A 17,283-nucleotide genomic window follows, 5' to 3' on the forward strand; every position below is an offset into this window, starting at 1 on the left:
CTGTTGTTTCAGACTCAGTTAATGGACAGACAATAAAAGTATTCATTTCCTCAAAGGTCAGGCCTGGGATCCATGCACATTGTTCTGAGTGATGTGCTGGCAAGGCTGCTATCTCCAAGCTTGAGCCTGGGCCTGAGCCTGGGCCTGAGCCTGAGCCTGGCGGGCTGGAAGCAACGGAAACAGAGCAAAAGCAACAAAAACAAACAGAGAAGGACTTGAAACTGAGCAATGATTACGGCACAGACTATTTCTACTCCCCTCTGTGGACCCCCACCTTCTCTTTTCCTTTTGTGTGGAAAAAAGGCAAAAACTACAGCACAGAAAACCAGCGTTGCAGCTATTAGCAACTAACAGACTTTTTCCACATCAAACTCTGGCATTTAGTTTCAGAATCACTGGCACTGATCCACAGTGTGGTCAGAGGGGAATAATAATATGAGCAGATCAGTGGGTTTATAATGGACAATAAGCCTTGTAAACTTCTAAATGGTCTCGCCAATAATCAAAATGCAATGACTATTAAAAGAAACACAACTGAGAACTAAGAAAACTGTGTGCAAAGAAAAGGCTTAATGCAGAAGCTTAATGTTTTTTTAAAGATGGTTGAAAGGAAAGTAAGATGATTGCTTCATAGAATGAGAAACAGTTTGGTTTTGTTACTGACTCCAAACACAGTATCCAAGAGCCTGATTCATTTGTTTCAACCGAGCGCCATCAACACTGTCCTCGCCTGCAATCTTTTCTGTTGCAAAAGCTGGAAAAAGCCAGTGCGGAGGCTGGAATATTATAATTTCAAATGTAAAGAAATACGCTTAAGAGTATCTGCATAATAATGTGTTTTGTTATACGTGGCCCAAATATAGGACACAATTTCCTGCTCACAATCCGCATGTAGCAACATAATTTGTATTTAGTGTGGAATATATTACCTTGACTCTGAGTGCTAACATGTCATCTGTTTTTCTCTGTTTCACCCTCTTCTGCATTAGCCTCCTGCCTGTGTCAGCACAAACGCTTTGCGGCCTGCCATTTTTGGGATGTATGAAAATGAAAATCACACAGATCCTCTGTTCCAAATCAAATGCTGCATAGAAGCTTTTATATATATTTTTTTCCCTGACATGAATGTCATTTAATTGGCAGCCTCTGCCAGCGTCCCCCAGCGCCACGAGAGCCTGAAACATTCCTCCTCACTTTCAGAAAGGATCCAGAGAGAGGTACTACGCCAAATACAGTTATGGAATATGAATTGTTGCCATCTCTTTTACTTCTGTTGCCGCTGCCGCTGCTGCTGCTGTTACTGATGATGATGATGGCCAACTGGCCGGCTGAAAGCAAATAAGGCCTTTGCCACAAATCAAAGCAGGATCTGGGCATGAGATGGAATGGGATAAACATGTGCCGGAATCTGGTCAGCTAGCCTCCACACTAAAGATTCAGAAGCTACAAAAAAATAAAAAATAAAAAAAATAAATAAAAAAATAAAAAAAATAACACAATCTGTCTGCCTGCTTCCTGCCATGATCCACACAGACCTGATGCCACAAAAGTAGAATGAGATGGTCTAATGGGGTAAAATATAGCGGGAAGGAAATTGTCAGCGAAGGACGGGTGGATTAAAGAATAATGGACAGAGATAAAAGCTCATGAGTATCTACAGCTTTGTAAAAATACACTGCACAGTTCATTCAGATCAGTAATAATTTTAAATTATGTGTGCACTTATTGCTATAGGTAGTTATACTCTGATAGCCATATTAGCATGTTAGACTTCAATACATTTCTCTGCTTATACACGTGTCAGCATGTAAAAGAGTACAGACACAAGCCACATATTCTTTTGTCTCATTCCATTACCCCCATTCACAGGATAAATAATCTGATTCCCTCTCCCTGCTCTCTAACAGATTCTTGGAGTGCAGTGTTATTACTGCGACTGTCTGCTTAAATTATTTCTCTGATTTGGCTTAAAGTTTAATAAAGCAGTTCTTCTTGTCTGAACATGTGAGCTGTCAGTGAGAGATGTTTCCATGCCACCCTCTGTAGGGCACAGTGTTGGTCATAACAGTTTCTGCCCTCTTGTAGTGCTCTGTGTGTCAAAAATTATTTTTAATGAGACAAACTGTTCATATTTGCCTGTCGAATTAGTGTTTAATTACTGTTTGGGTGCAGTATTTTTAGTTTTATTATCTGAGATGAGTCACTATGTAGGGAGTGTAGCGATACTTGGAACACGGCCCGAGCTCCTGACTGACTGACACAAATGAACAGAGCTCTGTTTACAAACGTGATGTGGATAAACAGGCCAGGGATCCATACTCATATTTCTTTCATTTTAACCTCTGAGGACTAAATGTGTTAAAAGGAACAGCAAAACTATTTAAACATCACCGGTTTTGTTTGAGTTGTGTGTCTGATTAATGAGTAAGTACCCAATATGGCGGCTACTTTACACTGTGATGTCATTTTGCTAAATATAGGCAAAAGGACTGAAATGGTTTAGAAGAATCCAAATGCAATCAGAAGTCTAAGAACACATATATAAGAATTGCACAAGATCCAGAATTTATCCTTTAATGCAATCAAAATACTAAAATAACTGTTCTCTACTTGGTGGTTAATATTTGGAGACGTTGCATGGCGACAGAAAGAAAAACTTCACAGCAGTTCTATTCCTTTCTTTTCCCTGACAGATATTGGTTTGAAAATGCAAGCTCTGTCTTAGTCTGATGTGAGATGTCGAGTTTCCAACAGTGAGCTGGTATTGCGTGACTGACAAGCCAAACACAGAAGCGCTCCTTTAATATAAGCCGTGCAGGCAAATAAATATTCAGATTTATTCCTGCACCATATTGCCAAGCTGCATTAATATCATCTCGCCTAACTAGGAGAGAAAAGCCCCTCCCTGCGTGCTTGTGGATACAGTCTGACAGGCTGGTTGTTAGCTGTATTGTTCGGTGGGCTGGTAAAGTAATTGTGCAGGTACATCTCGTGCTCTCTGAAAGAAAAGCCTTTTTCAGATATATCGCTCTCCTCTGGCTGCTGCTTACTCAAACATTTCACACAAAACCACTGGTCTCCTGAATCAGAGCCTTGTTAGCCTCAGCAATCCCCACCTGGCGTTAGATTACAGATCAGACCCGGCCTTTCTATCACACCTATCTTCCTATTTCCCTCCAATAGTTCAGCAGGGTGTGGTTTTACAAATCCTCACTATATCCTCAAAATACCTGCTTACTGTCCACATACAACAATTCACTTTTTTACATTTTGTTTATTTACAGAACTCATTTTTTTATGTCAAATAAGAGCTATGGGTGCATGAACTGGCAAGACTGCACCATAGCAATAACTGAATGTTTCTCCACAATACTTTGTTATGTCTTGCAGGAACAGACATAACAAAAAACCTGGGGGAAAACCAGAGCTGAATTTATATCAAAATTTAAGCATACAATTTAAAGCCACACTGTGTGGTACTTTTACCTTAAAATTACAGCTTCCAAATCATTGTGATGCTCCACTGACCTGTAAATGGGGAGAACAGAACCTCTCTTGTTGCTACTCCGGGGTCAGCACCGCAGAAACTGCACTATGTAGTACACACACTCCCTCCCACTCTCTTCAGTTCAGGACAGTGCAATATAAGTGATTTACACTCATACACACAAACGTACCAAAGCTTATCGAGTGTGCCTTTAAGATGCAAGTAGGAAATTTGAAGTGTAATGCCACCACAAGTCAGATTTGATATATATGAGGTAAATGGAATGCAGCATATATCCATAAAAAACACAAATAAATGTAATGACAATATTGATAAAAGAAATCATGAATTCAACCAAATCTGTCAGTTCTTTAGATCTAAGAACTAAGAAAGAGTAAACTGAGTAGAAAATAAATACAAATAGGGGGCGCTAAAAGTACGCAAAAAAGAGAATAGTGAAAATTCATGCCGAGCATCTGAGATGTGCAATTTCTAAATATGTAATCTGATGTTTATTACAATGTTTTTTTTCAATTCCTTTTAAAAATGCTGGTTGTGCTTTATAGGTTTCCACAACTGTTTTCAGTTCCTTTTTTTTTTTTTTAATGAAGGAAGCTACTTTCTAGAAGCAGTAGTGACACACATGCTGTGCTCTGAAAAGTGCACCATGACATAATCTCACAATAATCACGGATTGTAATATCGCTCACTCTTATCTACAGCCAAAGCTGAGTGGACTGGACGGACAGACAGACAGATAGACAGACAGACAGACAGACAGAAAAAGAGACAGACAGATGCTTCCTCCTGTTAGATTTGTGACCTGAATCCCATCCGGACGCACAGTAATGAGCTGTAGGAGATGAGCTATCTGCATCATCTGGGAATTTAATGAGGGAAAATATATCCTTAAGACACAAAGTCAAACTTCAGCTGAATCTAACAAGGCCAGAAGGGAGATACTTTAATTACAAGATCAGGAATACATCAAGTCAATTTTCGAGTTGTTTTGCTTTTCTTTTCTCCTGCTCTCCCCACCAACCCCCCTACCACCACCACCACCATCACCACCCCTCCTCTTTCTTGTGTTCAGCTTCAGTGAAAGTCATTAAACTTCTTGTTTTTTCTTCTAAGACAGGAACTTGGCAGCAGATACATGAAATATGAGCATGTATAAGCAAGCGTTGTTACACTGTGTTTGCAATTACTGGGCCACATTGACTCTATAAGTAACGTCTTTTAATGCCACTCTGTGGAGATCATTATGCTGATGGCTTTTTTTCCGTTTGGTTTCCATTTTAATGTATGAAACGGGCTAAATATAGAGTACTTTGCAAAACTCAGAGACTACCCTTCATTTGTTTAAACTTACAGACAAAACAAGAGAATGGAAAAAAAGGCAGTAAACATATTTAACGGAAAATTACACAGAAGCCTCCAATGCCTAAATATAGTATTCCATTTTTCAGCACTTAGTCTGGCCACCCTTTCCCTTTATTACAGCTTCTATTTTGTTCCAGGAGCCAGGCTTTCAGTTTCAGACAAATCTGCTGCTGGGATAGAATATTTTTGCACACCTCCAAAGTTCAGTCTTCGATATTGGATGCAATAACTTGTTCCTAGCAATCTCTAGTAGTGCAGTGGTTCCCAAAGTGGGGGGCTATTGTGTGTGTGTCAATGGGGTGGGGGGAGGACTTGATTTGTGTGTTTAAGTTGGGTGGGCTTGAAAATATCTACAAAAGGGGGGCACTGTGGAAAAATGTTGAGAACCACTGGAGTAGTTTATTCCAAATAATTCCAAACACATCCAGTGATGTTGGGGTGTGGGCTCTGGGACCAGTCCACTGTCCTGAGGGCACTAGTAACTTTTCTGATTGATTTATTGTTTTGTGTCTATTTCCTTTTCTTAACAAAGGCTTCTTTACTTGCGTGTTTGTTTCCATAGAATTAAAAACATTTCTTTTTTTCCTGGGACAATATATGGACCAAAAAATGGCTACTGTGACAGGCCTCTCCACATTCTTTCTGACCCATAGTGTTGTGCTGTTTTCTGACGTGGGAAGGACAGACATTAGCACCAGTGGATTTGTTCACACGTAAATCAAAAGGGCTCAATGCTGTGCTGCGAGCACAACCCGGCTAAAGATTTTCATTCATGAAGCATCCAGTGCAGTGTGAAGGTAGAATCAGGTCAGAAAGTGGAAGCGAGAAGGAAATTTCTGAAGAGTCTTGAAATAGCACAGGGTTGAAAGTGACTGAAACTGAAATGACCCATCATTAAATAAACGCAGTTTCTTCGAAGGACAGTGCAAAATGCTGCGTTATCTCCCTGAGCCTGCTGACTATTGGCTAACGTGGCAAAATCGTTATAGCTCTCCTCCTGTCTCCCATGAGAGGAGGCTCAAATGAGCACAATCCCTTACTGCTCCGACATTACAATCAGGTACAGCTTTTTAAAACCTAATTACGAGCAGAACATGCAATCTTTGACACGACTCGATGGGCTAAGCGACTTCATTGGTCGCCAAACGGCCCACGAATTGTGTCGGAGATGATAAGCTTGACATAAATTGATTACGCTCGCAAATAAGCTGCCTGGCCAAATATTAGAGGGAGTTTTCTTTTATGGAGAGCTCTCACACTCTCACCTTCTGGCACATTCTACCACTGGCTGTCATCCACGTACAAGCTAGTGCAGAGAATAAAAAAAACCCTCTCTCCTTTAATTATTAAAACACTTCCCATTTTTGCAGGTGAACAATTGCTTTTTTATTCAGGGGCTTCAATTATAGCCAAACTTTCTTTCGCTCTCCTTATTTTCCAACTATATGCGCTGTGTGCTGCTTCACTTATGATCAAGGCAATTTCCACATCAATTGCAGACAGCTCCCTTTCTTTACCTGCGTTAAATGGCACTAAAAAAAAAAACACTGGTCCAAGAAAACAGATGGAAGAGCCATCATCTTAAATCCAAAAGCCCACTCACTCATCTGAGCCTGTGGTTTGAAATTAAAAGGCAAATTAGTTTATTACGTGTCACTTGCAATTTGCGCTAATTCAATACGCTCTTCCAAAAAAATAAATAGACTTAGCAAGAGGGTCAAAACTGAGCCCAAAATTGACATGTCTAATTCATGTGGCAGTTTCAATTAATGGTTTATTTCCCATCAGTAGAGCTGCTTTTTAAGTCTGCCTTGTGCTACTGAAAAGCACTGCCCCGCTGAATGATCCCTTTCTTTCTGCCAGCAACAAAGAAAATTGAGAGAGAGAGGGAGAGAGTGAGAGAGACAGAGAGAGACACAGAGATGGCCCCTGGTCCTCTGCCAGAATATTCTGCTTACCAAGCCCAATCGCAGGCACTATGAGTAAGTGCATTCAGAACCCTGACAACATAAACAGGCTAATACAGTCATTAAAAAGCGACTTATTAACAGCACAGGGAAGCGCTCTCGCAACGGGCACAAAAAAATAAAGTTGGTCGAGTGGCAGTAAATAAATCACACATCTTTTTTTACCCCCCCCCCCCCTTGCCCTCCTATTGATTCGCATTCGCAGCTGTAGCCTCCATGTAAGCTTAAGTGACAAAGCATCCATTATTGATTCCCCTATCTAATCTCGGCATAGGCAGCTAATACATCAGCCAATTCAAGGGCAATTTAACATTTGCTTCCATGGACTGAGACAAAGCTGTATGCAAATTCCAGCAACTGGCAAAGTCAGCCCGTCCACTGCTGTGTAATTACTCCCTCCTGCTAAATGGGGAAATATGTAAGTATAGCTCTCTTAGATGTCTTTTCAAGCCGCCTGCAAAACCAAAACGATCTGGAGCAAATAAAGGGGGGGGGGGGGGTTTGAGGTTTTGCTTCACCAGCTCTCGCACTAAAAGAAGACACTTCACAGAAGTACGTGGCTATTCTTGTTGGGCTGTTTCTTGGCTAGCAGCAGGTATCTGCTATGCAGGAATGCAGCCAAAATGACATATTTATATGGCCATAAAGCTTGTACTGCCGCATTTATACTCGACAGTGAAGGACTTTGCAATAACTGAGGCATGTTACAGATGTATAAATTCATGTCGTGTTGTTTCAAACCACCATTCTACACCACAATAAAAGCCAATATGCCTGTAACATTTCACTTCAGAACCTATTTGTCCCCTTAACAATGCAATCAGTGAAGAAACATAATCATGCTGAGAAAAATGGGCTCCTAAATTAATGAACATTTTGACAAACCAATGTTTCGAGGCCAATGAGAGTTGGAAAGGAAAAGAGAAGAAAAAAGAAGAAATGCTGATGAGGAGGTGCCATAATGCCTGTGTAAATCCCTTTATAATTAGAACTGTCATTTTGCTATGCTGTTTAAAAGTAATTACGTTATAAATGGCACTTACGTTTGATTTCCATTCTGTCAAGACCCATTCTCTCAGAACCCACAGGGGTCTAGCATTGATGCACTGTGATTTAAACTCCTGCAGCTCTGCTGTGTCTGATCCACTCGTGCTAATGCTGTGGTCTTTTCAGGCTCCTGACCCATGAAGAGCAGGGTGAAATGGGGATGAGAAAGTATGCAGAGAAACAGGTGGACTACAGCCTGTAACTGTAGAACTACAAAGTGCTTCCCTTTGGTCAGTGGAGATGATGGTTCAAATGTTACATAATGCACTGTGAGCTCTGTAATGACCTACATTTGCAGTCAATATATATGCGTTACTGATAGTCTGGCGCTTTTGTGGGCACTATTTACTTCATAAACCACTATGAATGAATAAAACAAATTAAAATTGGGCGGGATTCCCCATTTTCAAAACAAAACGTAAAAAGGTATCAGTTTGACAAGGCATGGAAACCACCCATTAGCACGATATCATCTTCATTCCACTGGTGGTAATTCCCTTTTCTTCTCCATCAGCAGCTTTAGCATTGTACGAGTGCGTGTTTGGTTCTAAAGCCCCACCACCACGCCTGAAAATCACTGCTGACTGACGATTGAGTCGGCCAAAGAAAACGAACAAGAGCGCAGCATATCTCTGAAAACATCCTGTTTGTCTCAGCTAACTACAAACATTGCTCTGCTTTTGGATGTGGGTTAAATGCCCACTTGAAATGAGTTGCAAATATTGAAGGGATTAAGAGCTCCCGGTGATTGATCGCGGGTCTTAAGGAGTACATTTTTCTGCGCTAGGAGGTAAACACTGGCCGGAGCACAGCGCGTTTTATCTACAGTCAGTGCTTTCTTTGAATCTGTCATGCGCTTATGAATGAGGATTGCTGTCATAAAGCCCTGGCAACTTGGCCTTCTTTTTACAAGACAGCCTTGAAGCAAGTGAGAAAGATGACCTCAAACGCTGCCATCGTGGAATCGTCATCATTTCAGCATCAGGATCCTCTAGAGAGCTGTGTAACTTAGAAGCAGTTGGAATGATCGAAGATAGAGCTGGCATGCATTTACAGCGCACCATAACAACCAGCGAGTCAATGCTCCAAGTCATCATTTACATATGCACAGCAGGGCTATGGATATGCACAAAAACATCATACTGCAGTGCTGCTACATACTGAGACTGTGGTCTTTGCAATATATACAATACACAATAAATGTGACCTGAATAAAAAAAAAAAGCCTGAATTCTGACTAAAAAGGTCTCACAAGTGCCTTCGTTAAAGGCTGCACAATGCTGTTTGTTAATTATTATCTTGATATTGGCCTTTGCACTGCTGATATTGCTGAACACTCAACCAATCAGGATGTTTATAAAAGTTAGCTATCAGCATCTGGACCAATCAGTGCTGCAGATAAGAGTTTCTCTGGGATGTTGATAAACCATAACGTAAGTATTTAATCTAATGAAATTAAAGGAACACTAGGTAAATTACAGCTTCAAAATCACTGTGATGCTCCACTGAACTGTAATAGGGAGAACAGTGCCTCAGTTGTTGCTACTCTGGGCTCAACACTGCAGAAACTGTTATATGTAACAGATGGAGGAGGGTAGGAAACCATCCCCTTTGATTATGTCACAATAGCCCTTCATCCAAACACCTACAGTTGAGGTCTTCAAATCTGGACTTTGGATCCAGGTTTATAAATAGTCGGCTTGTATGACACTATAGCTGCGGCTGCTAATGCATCGTTACATAGTTCATTTTCTACAGTGCTGAGCCCAGAGTGGCAAAGACAGAGAACCACATTCGGTCGCTGGAGCATGAAGAATGATTTTGAAGCTGCAATTTTAGGGTAAAATATAACAGTGTTCCAATAAGGTTAATTTGCATATTCATTTTCAATGTCTGTAACAGCTCTTCCAGTTCCAGTTCACGGTGGGTACCAGGAATCACTGGGTGCACACACCCTGGTGGAGGCGCCAGTCCTTCACAGAGTGAACATTTGCATATACTAAAGACTGATATTGTTTTATTATTCAACAACGTGGTTATATAATAAATAGTAAAACAATGTCATTACTAATTACTCAACAAAACCTATCTTGACATTTTCCACTTCCCGATTCAGACTGATAAAGCCGGCTAATTTTGTGATGACCGAACGTGGTCCAAACTGACCTGACAACACTACGATTTAGGAATGTTTCTGGGCTTATGCCTTGCATCAAAAAGCAAACGTGTTAGAGCATCTATGATTAATGCCATTGACGGTTACCTAATTCAGCCTTCTCCCTCAGGACGTCCTTGAAGTTGAGGCCGCTGTTGAGTGTGGACTCTCTGTATTTGTGGAGGGCTTCCCTCTGGCCATTCTTGCCCAGCTCCTTGAGCGTGGAGGGCTTCAGAGGCATGGCCCGAAGGCCTGTGTTCCAGCATGAGGCGTCCCACACCGTCCATTTCACAAGGTCCTCCAACTTCACAATGACCTTCTCGGACACTGCGATGACCTCGTCCTGCCGGGAGAAAAGGTACTGTGTTAGACCGGGCTACAGGGGTGTCCAGAGGTATGGGGGGGGGGCAGATATTGTGTATTTGTGCATGGCTCAGGAGCACTTGCTTATAAATTGTGAATCAAATGAGAACACCTCTATCAACAGAGAACTGTGCACATGCTGCACAGTGGAGGAAGCACACAAAGCAATGTAATGACACAGACAGAACTTAAAGTAGCCTGAGGTAGGGGTGGGCGATATGACCCTAAAATAATATCACGATATTTCAGGATATTTTGGCGGTAACGATATTCTTGGCGATATGAAAAAGCACTGAAAATAATTGTATGATTTCAAGAACACACGATTATAACAAAATAAATGTTATATTAGTATTAATTACATTAAATAATATATTTAATTTCTTATTTAAATAATATTACATTTTATTTAAGTACAAATCTAACAATTTCAAATAAATGTGTAAACATTTGCTTATTTTGTGAAAAACTGTAACTTACCAAGATTCTGACATTGTATACAAAATATTTATTGATATTTTATATATTTATAGGTATGCTGTATTATATGTTACCGTATGACGTCATCATGTAAACAAGTCAGAATATCACAATATTGATTTTTTTTTACCCGTTTAAAAAACATTGTGATATTCTTGCACACGATACGATATGGCACAGCCCTAGCATGAGGCATGAAGGGGAAAAAATGTGCTAGTAAAACAAAATTTATTATTATAATATATTATTATTTTATTTTGAATTCACAACAGTAACCAAACACAGCCAGGGCATTTCTAATTTCAGCATCAGCACTGCTTTGAGCTGTGTGGGCCCACTGGACAAAATGTGCAACAGCAAAAGATAACAGAAATCCTGCTTATAGAAGGGAATCTGCTGTGCCTTGATCAAGCATTTCTGACTGATACCTCAGCATACTCCGTGAGTGAAGTAACACTGCAGAGTCACTGACTTCTTCCTGCCCACATGACGTGTTCACAGACATGACCCAATAAAAGCAAAACACACATCACAGAAAGTGTACCACCTCTTACAAGCGCTGAATATGGCTGCTCACTTTCTCTTATGTTGCATACTTCTGCACTGGAGCTGGTGCCCAAACCATTCAAATAGCAGAGTTTTAAATCAGAACAAGGGATTTATCTTCTTGCCATACTGCTGTCAAACAACAGAAGCCATTGTCTTCTGAAACAATGTCATGCTCATGAGAAAAAAACGAGTCATATGGACAACAGAGCCTTATTTGAGTAATATCATGAAACATCCCCTGGCTCGCACTGCCCTATAAAAGTGTCCCATAAAAAACAATTCAATCAGCGAGCGAATTATTACACAACGCTCTCATACCAAACACTCTGTTGCAATGTCAGTGGGGTCAGTTGTTAATAAAAGCAGCGAGGATATGAATGTGACGGCTATAATTTCCTTTAATTTTCCATGGGCTGAATATATGCATTCCAGTAGGTTTACATAGCATTCTTCCTCCGACGTCCGAATATTACTGTAGTCTAAACAACCTTTTTTTTCTCTCCATTCTCCCCACAAATGGAAACGGTCTCCCTGCGGGCCCTCCAGATTACGCACCTTAAAGTTATTGCAGCACAACGACTAGCACAGCCCTGTGCATAATAACCACTTAAGCGCAAAGGCATCTGTTTCCATGCCCCTATAAAGCTAAGTGGGTCAAACACTGTTAATCCTAATGGCGACACAGCAAACTTTACTATGAGATCATGAGCTTTTGCTGCTTTGAAGATCTGACACTGCTCCTTGGCTTTGATTGGAGTAATGCCGCATGTCTTCCTTTCTCCAATTTGGAAATACAGAGCAATAAAAAATAATGGAGCGGCTCTCTCTCTCTCTCATATATATATATATATATAGATCCCCACTGTATCTCCATTTTTGTCCATTTGTAGTTTAATACATCATTTAAACACAGCTGCTGTGTGACAATTTCATGATGAATGGACCAATAGAAATGTTCCAAAATGACTTTTTAAATTAAAATCTTGTACACTGCCTTTCATTGAAACTTAAGGGTTTTTTTTTTCTTCTCCTGTAAAGTTACTATGTTGGAGATAAACGCTTTACCTTTATATACTGTATTATATATAAATATTACAATGTCATTATACTCCTTTTCATAAAATCATTACATGGTGAATAACATACTGTACTTGTTTATATGTACAGTAATTTCGCACAGGTTTGAGCACTGGCTGATCATTTCATCATAAACCTATCTACAGATCTGTTCATGCTTCTGACAAATCAAAAATTTCTTTATTTTTTCATACAAAGCACTTGAAAACTAGTTTTACAAGCTCCCTCCCAACCACACAGACACAGACACACTCACATATGCATATACTATGTTTAAAATTTGAATAAGTAGCAGCTGCAACAATAGTTAAAGGCCAAACTGACATATGTTTGTATGTTATTGTTTCAGGTATGTCATTTTCTTTTTACAATCGCTCCGATATATCTAGTCTGAAATGCTGGCAAACAAAACTGCTCATTAAGAACGGCTCTGAAGAGCTTTAGTTCCATTTGTGGAAAGAAGAATGCTATGTTTCTGATTTGGGGTTCGGGGTTGTGTAGTAATAACAACTGGCTCCTTGTAATTAGACTTAAAGTAGGGGGGGGATGTAGTGGGGGTGAGAGGCATAAGCTGCCCAGAGTGGTGCAGTAAAGTAACCCAGCAAAGCCCCTCAAACAGCATCACACTGAGTCCGCCTCAGTCAGCCGAGATGGGGAGGGTGGGGGGGTGGGGGGGGTCAAGCCAAGAATTCCCCAGGTCATTGCAGATTTGTACACCTGCTCGCATGCCTATTGAATTATTGACCTGCTAACATGAAAAATGTGCCTATAGCGCATCCAGAGGAAGCCTTTGTTTCGAACGCTGACAGTTAAATGAACTATTTTTTCTCCTGCCATTAAATTGATCTCACCCTGTGCTCGAGTAAATTACTTTGTCATGTAAAAAGGAAAGAAAAAAAAAGAAATCTAGTTAATATATTGGGACATGAGCGCCAACAAGGTAGTCAGTGCAGCATGACCTAATTGTAACCTGTGCTGATATCTTTGAAAACTGCCTTCGAGGTCTCCAAGGAGAAAGCCTGATAAGTATTCACGCATTTAGAAACTTACAGCTCATGTTAAAGACTTTCTTAATACCCACATGGTAATTGAGTGCCCTAGGCAAGACCTTGTCAAAGTGGTACAGCGATTTTCTGCATAGTATTATCACAGCTAAATCTATTTCGCACTCGTCACACTTGGGAGGAGGTATGGCGAGGATCTATACTTCTGCAATTAGCACTTATCAGTGTCAAGAAAACAGCACCACTGCCTGGGACGTAAATAACTTCCAAATGCTCAACTGAAATCTGCTCTGGATCAAATGCCACTTAGCATTCAGACAATAGGCATTTGTGTGAATCTGGATGGCGAGGCATAACATGGCGTACTGTGAAATATGATGACACCATATAACCAAATTAAACCCATTTGTCATGAAACACTAGATCTCAGAGAGATGCGCAATGCAAATGTGGGTTCCCTGAGCCCGAGGGGGTTGGGGGGGGGGGGGGGGGGGGGGTTGGCAAAACTGCCTTTTTTAAGTGCCCCTGTGGTTAACAGACAACCATTATAGTAGTTCCATTGCTGGAAAACTAATTATCCTAACTAGTTCCACATATATCATAGCTTCAGATAATACATTCGAATGTGTAATTCATTAAATCGTTTGAACAGAAACAAGAACAGTCACCACCACCAAGATTTTGCAAATATTTCATGGAAAATTTCAGTAAACTAAATGGCTATATTTGAGTTATAGATATAGGAACCTCTGGTAATAATCAAATAATAATTATAAATCAAATAAATCTATAAAATGTCAGTAAATATAGAAACGCAAATCATTCAGAACGAGTTTCTTTACACTGAGTCATCTTGAAGTCAGTGGAATTCCTGTTCCTAATAGTCCCAGGTTTCTCAGCACTGCTGCAAGTCTCTGAAAAGAATGTCAGAACTTGTTTTGATTGGATTGCTTCCTTCTGACTCTCTTAAAACAGCACGCAATGGAATCTTACCCAATATTGTAAACATTAACCAAATCAAATCCACAATTTGAGAAAGATGTGTGTTTGTTTTTTTTAACTGTTCTTTGTATCAATCTGATCCCTGCAAGTGACATGAACATTTACCTGTCAATACTCTCTAAGACTGAGAAGCAATATCGGTAACGACTCTCTGGTATAGGTAGGTGATTTATCGCCCAGCACTACCTCAGTGTCACCCAGGCAATCCGGTTTTACTCTTGGTGGTGACCTAGCCGACTAACATCAACCGCTTGTGCACCGCATTCTCCAGCTGAGCTAAAGCATTGAAAAACCTCATGTTGAAGACAAGAATGTTACCTTTCTAGGAATAAAAAAAAGAAAGATAGAAAGACTGATGATCTCATTTGAGCTATAAATACGTCCCAGGCATTCAAAACACAAACATGGACTTCTGCCAAGCAGAAAAGACAGGTTTGGATCCCTGCCACAAAGCACCTCTGCAAAAGTCCCTGGCTCAAAGGCCTGAAAGCTGTTTTTGTCACTCCACTAACAGCAGCGAGAGAAGTTACTAATTAGATATTGCCACCGTTCCCTAGATCCCCTCGATGCAACAGCGCATGGACGATATGGAGACTGTATGCAAATGCAGGGTCACTATCAATGCATATGCTGCATCGCTCACCGTATGTAACACTGCAGCTTACGTGTAGATATGTAAACTATGGTGAGATAGAGAAAGCGTTCAGTGCTTGCTGGAATCTGATATGGAACCTATTTATAATGCGCAAGCCCCCATTTAGTTCTGCCCTTATGTCACATAAGCGCTATTCAAGACTATTGCCAATGTCGACGCAGCTTTCGCTCCTGCCAAAGCGCTGATATTACGAGCAACAGAGCAACAAAGCTGCAGAACAACTGGGTCCAATTAAATATGGGGGAGAGAGAGAGAGAGCGAAAGAGAAATAGGTCCACTATGGGAACACTTTTCACCACTCACCGGGAAAAAAAAAACATTTTTCTTTCTAATTTAGATATAGTTTCTCCACAGAATAATCACAGAAAATAGAAAAAAAAGCCCCTCACATAAAAACACAACCCCACGCTTTTAGAGACAGACATCCATTCCAGAGAGATGAAAGAGAAAAGAGGAAATAATTAGAAACGAGTGATAGCTCTGCAAGGCAAGAAGAATATCAACAGCGCTCAAAGAAAAGCATGTTTGCAGAAGCCTGATAGAGTCAGTTCAGCAAAGTAGAAACAGCACATGTCTGAACGAGAGTGTAATGTTGCCCTCTCTAGGCTCAAGGCCTAAGTGTTAAATTCTATAGGCTGAGTGCCAGAGAGAGAGAGAGAGAGAGAGAGAGAGAGAGAGAGAGAAAACACTGCAGGCCCTTGCACTGTTACAGCCACCACTGCTATCCTCCTAATGAATGACTAACTCCAGCCAGAGGGGAAATTACATCACCTGGGTGTAGAAACAAAAAAGCATCTGGAAACACAGTGCCCTGCTTTTATCCCAGCAATCATAGCTATTTACCGCTCACATATACACACACACATACACACGTTTGCTAAACATTAGCACATTTGCTGTCGCTTTGGGTAAAAGCCGATTACCGACTCTATTCTTGCGAGTGCTCCTCGACTAAACGCTGTTTTGGCAAAAATAATAATAACAATATGAAACCTACAGATGTATTCCAAATGCTCTGAGGGGGAGGGTGTCTTAAAATGTATCATTTATTACAAGAACATGATTTACCAGAGTGACAAAAACAAAAGAAATGTTGCTAAATTTCACCCCCCCCCCCCCCCTCCCTCCCTTTCCCAACACCAACCACTCCTCATTCTCCCACGTTGTCTTTATGGAAAAGCAGTACATGGACAAATGCAAATGTAATTTAATTGGACAATCTGCTGAGTGCATGGAGCCCGGTGGAGGCGGAGGCGTTGGAGGCTCACGTTACTGCAGGTGGTTAGGTTGACACTCAATCTCATTGTTATTTAAATGTTGCATGTCTCATTTAGCAACTACATAAAGGACACGCCGTACAAAAGACTGATGCCTATCCCTCTCTCTCTCTGCTTGGTCCGGGATTGGAGCATCCAGAACAGAAGTGGAGCAGGCAGAAACGACTAAAACACATTAAAAATAGTCACCCAGCAGCTGCTGACAGATAAAAATCTCTTTTCCTCCCAACACTGTGCACTGTGAAGTAGGCTAAAAGTCTGAAAAGTTGAGAGCATTGTCCTTGGGCTTTGTAATCCTATCTCTCTCTCTCTCTCCTAGATCAGCAATAATACATTTGAAAAGCAAATAGTTGGCATCGCTTGTGAGTGGGGGGGAGGAGCACAGGTCGTTAGGGGAGGAGGAGGAGGAGGAATAAGAGGAGGAGGAGAAAGAGGAGGGGGTTGTTGGTGTCAAATTGGAGAAAGGACAGGGGGCTGATCAAGTGAACAAACAGAGCGTTAAGTCCTACTGTTTTTCCCTTCAATTCCACCTCCCTCTGTTGTGTCAACAGCTTGCGCGCGTCTTCGATGCGCGATGCTATCTCCCTGCTCACCTTTTTTTAATATTCTTCTTAATCATTTCATAGCCCTGACCTTGACATTGCACCCAGACACGAGGCTCTTCCTCACAGCCTTCGAAAACCTGTTGCTCATAAGAATAGGAAATTTGATAGTCGAATCCTCTGAGCAAAGGAGGGGACATGAGATAAGTTAATGGTTATTGTCTCCTGCCTTTGAGTGCATGAGAAACCAGGTAGAGACCGTGTGAGCCTGCAGTTGGTTTTAAACAAATAAATA

General features: G+C 40.9%; 1 protein-coding gene across 1 annotated transcript in view; it reads right to left on the reverse strand.

Moving 5' to 3' along the window:
* The window catches only part of arid5b (AT-rich interaction domain 5B), a 115,086-nt gene that overhangs the window by 95,431 nt on the left and 2,372 nt on the right, over nt 1-17,283 (reverse strand). Inside the window, exon 3 of the mRNA XM_066665814.1 lies at nt 10,148-10,382. Coding sequence (XP_066521911.1) covers nt 10,148-10,382 — 235 coding nt within the window. The remainder of the gene's footprint in view (nt 1-10,147; nt 10,383-17,283) is intronic.

This window comes from Hoplias malabaricus, chromosome 3 (assembly GCF_029633855.1).
Source record: "Hoplias malabaricus isolate fHopMal1 chromosome 3, fHopMal1.hap1, whole genome shotgun sequence".
Classification (NCBI taxonomy): domain Eukaryota; kingdom Metazoa; phylum Chordata; class Actinopteri; order Characiformes; family Erythrinidae; genus Hoplias; species Hoplias malabaricus.